At 59.2% G+C, this 7,598-nt stretch overlaps 1 protein-coding gene across 1 annotated transcript; it reads right to left on the reverse strand.

Annotated features, from left to right (window-relative positions):
* Positions 1 to 2,625: 2,625 nt before the first annotated feature.
* On the reverse strand, positions 2,626 to 7,314 carry PDX1 (pancreatic and duodenal homeobox 1). Its single transcript, XM_062195386.1, has 2 exons — positions 6,906 to 7,314; positions 2,626 to 3,071 (listed from the first exon to the last, which is right to left on the reverse strand). Exons 1-2 carry the CDS (start codon positions 7,312 to 7,314, stop codon positions 2,626 to 2,628), a joined length of 855 nt encoding a protein of 284 aa, XP_062051370.1.
* Positions 7,315 to 7,598: the final 284 nt, after the last annotated feature.

A 7,598-nucleotide genomic window follows, 5' to 3' on the forward strand; every position in this document is an offset into this window, starting at 1 on the left:
AGATATTACTGATGTCGGCCACACTGTGAGCCCATTTTACGGAGGAGGAAACAGAGTTAAGCGACTTAATTAAGGCCACACGTAGGTTTGGAGAATGGGATTCAAGCCCAGGATGGCGGGACTCCAAAACCAGAGCTTTTAGCCTAGGAAAGCGCACGGCCCTGGGTAGGCGGCAGTTTCCGCCGTTCAAAGAGCAGCTGAATTGCGCTTTCAGCCCAAACTGGGTGATCTCCGAGCCGGCCCTGGGCGGGCTGAGGCTGCAAGACGGACCTGAGTCAGTCCCTGCGCCCTCCGCTGTCGAAAGATCAGACCCAGCAGCGCGCACCTCTTTTCCCAATGGCGAACCCTCGAACACGCTCGGAGGGATCGCGGCCCGGCCGGCGCGCTGCGGCACATCCGCACGCGAGCATCTGGGAGGACAGCGGCTTCGTTCTGGATACCGAACTCCTCCTTGGCCCAGAGGGGGCGCGTCCGCGGTGGGCGGATGAGGGACAAGTGCGGGTGCTTGCTCTGAATGCGCGGGTTCGCCAGCTAGGACGTGCTCAGCAAAGATCGGTGGCGATCGGTGCGAGCACGAATCGGATCCACAGCGACAGTCTGCAGCCCCACGAGAGGACACGGGCTGCTCCGGCCGGTGGCAGACGGGGAGAAGCTCCGCAGTAGCGGTGGCTTGGAATGTTTCCAAAAACCAACCAACAGCGGCTGTAGCTACTGTTTGGGAAGAGATGACGGCGTTCTAGAAACCCTGTGAGGTAGTCTTGCCCGGATCTTGCCGATGAAGCATCCCTAATATCTTTGCGGGGTTACGACCCAGCCCCTGTTTGAGGGACCTGGTGCTGAAACGCAAAGCCGAGGCGGCCGAGCAAAGGGCCCCGCCGTATGGAAGAGAGCAAGTCTTTTTCTGATGCCGGGTTTTTGCTTTTCTTTGGAAGGGCGTTCTTATTTCTATCGCCCAGAAGGAAAACCACACAGAATTGCCCTGTCTTTCTGTGTAGGAGCAAAAATGAAAGTAGGGACTCTTGGAAGGGACTCTGATCGGTCGGTGCGCTCCAGAGCGCCTGGTGGACGCCGACCCGCGGAGGGCTACGTGGAGGAGTGCGCGTCTCCGGGACCTGGAAGCCTGCGGATTCGGGGAACACTTTTTGAAAGAGCCGCCGAAACATGCTTTGCTGGGGCCGGCAGCTTTGCGGCGGGCGAGAGGCTGGGCCACCACCCTGGCCCGCGCTGCTGGCTGCAAGTCTGGGGCCACTCTTGACTCAGGTCCCATTAGCCAAGGGTACGCCGACCTCCCACCCTAGGCCGTATGGCCCGAGAAAGTCATCTGGAAAAGAGATCATTACCTTTGAAATAAAGCGAACTTGGAAACTCCGCCGCTCACACTTCTGCTCCAGCTCAAAACCCAAGGGTATTGTTGCTTAATTAATGCTTTTCCCGGGTGAGTAAGGAAAAAAAAAAAAAAAAAGAATAAGCGATCGTTTAACTTTTACAATGGAGTCATGGCACTGAAGGAAAGGCTTGAAAGAAGGCAAGGACCACCCCTTTCATCTTCTCCCCCTGTGAACTGTATTTATTAAGGAGCTCTTGAAAGGTGAACCTGATCCGGTGTTAAAAAACAAAACAACACAAAAACCAAAAACAACAACAACAAAAACCAGTTAGGTAGCTTAACAAGTTTAAATAACGCATTTTCAAAACCTTCCGATCGCATATATTTCATAGCTTCTATAGCGGTGGTCTGGGAATAGCTCTTTCAAGGCAGACCCGGCCAGCCAGCTTCCTTTCAGCATAGCGGCCAATGGCCCTGGCCCAGGCACTCACCCCACATCCTAAATGGAAAGTTCCAGATATCTTTGGTTTAGTGATCCCTGGCGGTCGGTGCGGGTCCGTTCATGGTTCATCTTTCTCCCTCACACCCTTGTTTCCTACCCAATTGTCCTGGCCCCGCAGCAGGACCATCGGAGGCACACAGCGACTCCTGCACCGCCTCTACCCTACAGTTTTGCTCTGCAAAGCCAACCTCGCCCGCTAATTTCTACTTCAGAGGAAGGGCATGCAGGAGGGAGGTCCTAGGCTGGCAAAGTCTGCGGCCAGAGGAGAAGGGGAGCAGGAGAACTGCCGGGAACGGGGATTTCCCAGGACGCTTGAAACTGCAAAGGTTGCAAGTATTTCTAAACATAAAGTGGTCGCCCGAGTGAGAGTGGCTGTGTTCCGAGCAGATGAAGGCATTCGGTCCAGCTCTCCTGCTCAGTGTTGGGAAAGTCGCTTTAGCGCAGTTTGCATTGTCTTTCGAAGAGCGAGGCGGCTTCCTAAACACAGGTGCAGTGCGGAGTCCTGGTGGCGAGGAGGCAGGTGCATCACAATGCCAGACGCCGCCATTCCAAAGACAGAATCAGAAGAGCCCCCAGCGATTACAGAAACCAGTGTCTCCTCTGCTCCCAGAAGCTCCACCAGCATCTTCCCGCGGCTCCTCAGCTGGCAACATGCGCCTGGGGGAACCAGCGCCAAGTTCTTTCCCCTCCAGTCTCCGGTGGTCCCCAGAGCCCCACCCCGTCCAGTTTGCCAGAGCCAATCGCCGCATTCTTGGTGAGCGGTCGAAGCCGCCTGGCAGGGAGCAGCCCCGGCCTCTCACCGGAGTTCCTGCGGCCGCCGGGGCGCTACGCTGGAGGGCTGCGGCGAGGTGCTAAGGCCCGGCGGCAGGCGGCCCTCTCGGGCGGCAGCGGGAACGGCCGGCGGCACGGCACCTCCGGGGGGCGGCGGCGGCGGCAGCGCCAGTAGCTCCTCGCCAGAGGTCACGGCGCAGTCCTGCTCGGGCTCCGCGCCCCCGCCACCCCCAGCCGTGGTCCCACCGCCCCGCTTTTTGTCCTCCTCCTTTTTCCACTTCATGCGGCGGTTCTGGAACCAGATCTTGATGTGTCTTTCGGTCAAGTTCAGCATGACGGCCAGCTCCACCCGGCGCGGCCGAGAGATGTACTTGTTGAATAGAAACTCTTTCTCCAGCTCCAGCAGCTGCGCGCGGGTGTAGGCGGTGCGTGTGCGTTTGTTCTCCTCCGGTTCCGCCACATAGGCGCCGCCTGCGGGAGACACAGTGCGTGAGTGCGGCCAACCACCAGGCCCCCACCCACGCAACCCAACCGTTGGGCCCCTTCCCGAGGGACCGCAGCCCTTCCAACTGCTCCTGCGCCCTAGCCCGTACCCAGCGCCGCTGTGTGTGTGTGTGTGTGTGTCGGGGGAGGGGTATCCATGCAGCCTTTCCTAGCGAAAACACCCTTTATTCTTAGAGGCTAGATCTACTCTCCGTGCCACCGTGAGCTGAGGCTTGGTTCTGTCCATTTAACCCACCTTCGGGCTGATGCTGATTAAAATGCATGCCATAGTTACTTAAAACCACTCGGTATCAGGAGGGCAACAAAATGCCTTTAACAGAAGGTTTGCTTAAATTTTTTTGACGATGATCCGCAGTAAGAAATAGGCTTAAGATCACTATGCAGTACACACAAAGAGAGATATGTATGTGTGTGTGCATATATATTTACACACATAAGCATATATATGGTCCTGTATCTGACAAACATTTCAGGATATACTACCAACATTAACCACCTATGATGTGACCTAATTTCCTCCCACTGTCCACGATTCCGTTAAAACAATGCTGATCCCAACCTAGTGAACTGATTTCACGACACACTCACAGGTGCAATCAGCACTTGGAAAATCCCTGTGCTGGGGCCAGTGATGTGGCATAGCGGGTAAGGCCGCTGCTTGCAGTGCCAGCATCCTATGTGGGTGCTGGTTCAAGTCCCTGTTGCTCCACTCTTGATCCAGCTCTGCTATGGCCTGGGAAAGCAGTAGAAGATGGTCCAAGTCCTTGAGCCCCTGCACCCATGTGGGAGACCTGGAGGAGGCTCCTGGCTCCTGGCTTCGGATCAGCTGGCTCTGGCCTTGGAGGCCACTTGGGGAGTGAACCAGCAGGTGGAAGACCACTCTCTCTCTCTGCCTCTCCTTCTCTCTGTGTGTAACTCTTTCAAACAACTAAATAAATTTTTAAAAAAGAAAAGAAAAGAAAATACCTGTGCTAACTGTGGTTCGAAAACCCTGGTGCTAACGAGAATTCTGATAGGTTTTGTTATCCCCTGACCATTTAGGTCCTGTCTCTTCAGTTGTATTGTCATCAGCCCCAATTTTTCCATAACCGTTTCAAACATAGCCAGGCAGCAGGACAAACAATTCTGTTCTGGGCACGGTCACGTTTGGCCCGTGCAGGATGCTGGCAGCCTGGAGCCCTGTGTCCTGTGCCCCAAATGCTGGCAGAGGCCAAGAGAGAATGCATGGGGCCCCGAACCTTGCTGGGGAGCTGAGAGGGCAGCGGAGGACCGGGTGGTGGGATAGAAACAAGCCTCCAAGAGCTCAGGGCTGCCAGCTCCAAGCCCGGGTCGCCAGAAAGCTAGCAAGTGAGTGCCACATATTCACTGTTTGCCTCTGTCCTCTTCTAGGTCTTGATCTGTTCCTTTCTGGGCAAAATACCCACTCCACCGGCTAAACGTAGGACAGGGGCCATGAATATTTCCCTGAGGGTGTCCAGGAGGCTTTAAGGAGTTGAAAGGTGTGTGTGTGTGTGCGCGCGCCGGGGCCCCCAGATGTCTGGGAAGCGAGCTAATTTCCTTCCGAACCCTACTGCATTTCTATCCAAACAGGAGGTCCAGACCCCAGTTAATAGGAGTCCTGCTTCCCTGGGGGCACCTTTAAGTCTTCCAAGCTGTCTTCTGCCAAGGAGAAAATCGAGGGCCCGTAAAAGAATGGTTAAAAAGGCAGTGGAAAATTCTTAACCACAATTCGCCACCTCTCAGGGGCTCCGCCTGGGTTGTGAGGCTGGCAGCGGTGCTGGGAGAGGCTGAGAGGAGTCCACTGCCGGGAGGGTGGAGTGGCGGGGGCGGGGGTGGGGTGGGGAAGGTGGGGTGGGGTGGACCTGTGCTGAGACCCAGCGAGGCTGAAGGGGCAAGCTGTTGATGGTGTGATTGGGAAGATGTCCTGGGCCCCCCGGCGCCTGTCTGGGTGGCTTAGGTGAGAGTTTCCCAGAGCGGCTGATGCCGTTCGTTTAGGGCAAGGCTTTCAGAATGCGAATTCACGCTGGTACTGCGAAAGCGCACCCACCGGTCGCCGTGCACTTCCGCGGGAAGGCAAGTTCCCCAACTCTGGAAGTTCGGCTCCTTCGAAAGTTTCCCGGAAGAGCCGGCAGTGGCCCGCAGCTGCTCAATTCCAGAAGTGAGCCAAGGCGGGCCCCTTCCCGGCGGTCAGAGGGCGCCCGCAAAGGCCTACCCCACACGCACTTTCCAGCGCCAGAGTGTTCCCTTCTAGAATGCGCCCCACGTCCTGGCAGGGATGCCCATCTGCCGCCTCCTCGAGTTTGTCTGAGCTCAGGCACCTCCAGAGCAGGGGTACATCCTTGGGTGGGGGGGATCAGGAAGTTACCCCGCTTCAGAAGTACTCTAGGACTTCCCCCACCCGCCCGGCTCTTAAGGAAGCGCCAGGCCGGGAGGCAGGGGCCGCGAGGGCTAGGATGCCAACAAGTTGCGTCCCCGCCCCCGGGTGCTGTGAGAATAGGACCTCGGAGGCAACGCAGCTCTGGTGCCAAACAACCAAGTGGCTGCCTCCAAACCCGGCCCCGGGGCCGTCCTCACGCCTGCTAGGAGCCCGGGACTCCAAGGCCGGTGGCCCAGGGACTCAGGGGCTGGCGAGGTACATAGCAGCGCCTCGGCTGCAACGGCCACCTCCTTGCCCGGGTTTCGCAGGCGGCAGGGACGGACGCGGCTGAATTGGGGCCCTTTCCCTTAGTAAGAAAGTGACCTAGGAAGATGCAAGCTCCGGAGGACCCTGGCCGATCCTGGCTGGCCTTCTCTCAAGCCCGCCCTGGCTGCGCCCGGATCAATATCAAGCAGGGCTGTCCAGGTCTCACCAGACAGGGGCGCCGAGAAACCTGGGAGTGGATGGGGAGGGGGGTGTGGTGTGTACCAGCTCGAACTTCTCTCCCCTACTCCCGACTGTCAGTTGAAAGCAAAAGGTAACTATTTGCAATGCAGGTGTGACCAGAAGTGGCTGTGGCACGGAAGCGATAACATTGTGTAGTGGCGGGGCACAGGCCGCGCCGGAACTCCCGGCAGCTCGGGGCGGGGGAAGGGAGCTGGGGGCTGCTCGGCGTCTTCCGCCTCCCGGCCGCGGAAAAGACCTTCGGGTGCGCGCTGGCGCCGAGGGCCGCGGGAACCTGGGCCTCTAGCTTCCCTGGGCCGGCTGTGCGTGGAGGGCGCATCGCCGTCTTCAAACTGGCTTCCTGGGAAACCCCTTCAAACGTTTCTGGTTGGTGCGGAAAGTACTAGCATCGCAGACGCCTCTGCCCGGCGCCAGGGATGCACGGTCGGCCCTCAGCCTTTCGGTGAGCTCCTGGCTTTGCCCCAGCCCCTTCCCGACCGGGGCCCCCCGCATACTGCACGGCTGCGTGGATGCATTTTTCCTTTTTACGCCTACTCAGTGCCCTGGAGATTGCCCGTGCCTGTGTCTTGAAGCTTCTGGGGTGGGCAGGGGGAGTGAGGAGATCCGAGGCTCCCAAGGCTCTCTCCTTTCTGGGTCAGAAACATCCTCGGGCCTCGCTCCGCTTACTCCACGTGCACTATGCCGGCGTCCCGGGCTGCCGGATCCTTTGCTAGAGGAGAATCCCGAGCCTGGCTAGGCCTTTGCTCTCGGGGGCTCCTTGAGGCGAAGATAGGTGCAGCGGAGAGGGAAGGAGCTGGAGCTCCCGGGAGGAGAGCTTGGTTTGGGAAAGATGCTCCACACTGCACCGGAAAGGTGCTTCTGTGCGGGGTTGCACAGCCGGGCCCAGAGGCAAGAAGAGACAGGGGCGAAGCCAGGCTTACCTGCCCACTGGCCTTTCCACGCGTGAGCTTTTGTGGACTTCATCCACGGGAAAGGCAGCTGGACGCGGCCGGGCTCCTCCAGGGCACTGGGCTCTGCTCCATCCGGGAAGGGCCCGGCAGGCGGATGGGGGAGCGCGAGCGGAGCGGGGAGGTGGTGGTGATGGAGGTGCGCCACTGCTGGGTCGTCGGCCAGCGGGGGCACCTCGTATGGGGAGATGTCTGGTGGGCTGCCCTGCTCCAGCGCACCCAGGGCGCCGGGGAACGGGGGCGGCGGTGGCGGTGCGGGCTGACGGCTCATGTACAGGCACGCCGGGGGGCTGGCGCTGAACTCCGGCGCGGGGCCTCTCTGGAATGCGCATGGGTCCTTGTAGAGTTGCGTGGCCGCGTAGTACTGCTCCTCGCCGTTCATGACTGCACCCCGGGCTCGGGGACCCGGAGCCGAGGACTTGGCGCTGCGCAAGCGCTCCCACTCCCGGCACCACCCTTACTCGCTTTGACAGCTCCGCGCTCTTCTCCGGGGGAACTCAACGGCCGGCGGGGACGGGCGGACCGGCAGCCGCGCCATAGGCTCCGCGGCGCCCCACGTGGCTCAGCCTGGGGCCACTATTGGCCCGGCCGAGTACCTTAAGAAGCGAGGCCCAGGTACCCGCAGGCACCTGCATTTGTTTCAATTTTCTCTCCCAGCTGAGTTCG

This window comes from Lepus europaeus, chromosome 6, assembly GCF_033115175.1.
Source record: "Lepus europaeus isolate LE1 chromosome 6, mLepTim1.pri, whole genome shotgun sequence".
NCBI lineage: Eukaryota > Metazoa > Chordata > Mammalia > Lagomorpha > Leporidae > Lepus > Lepus europaeus.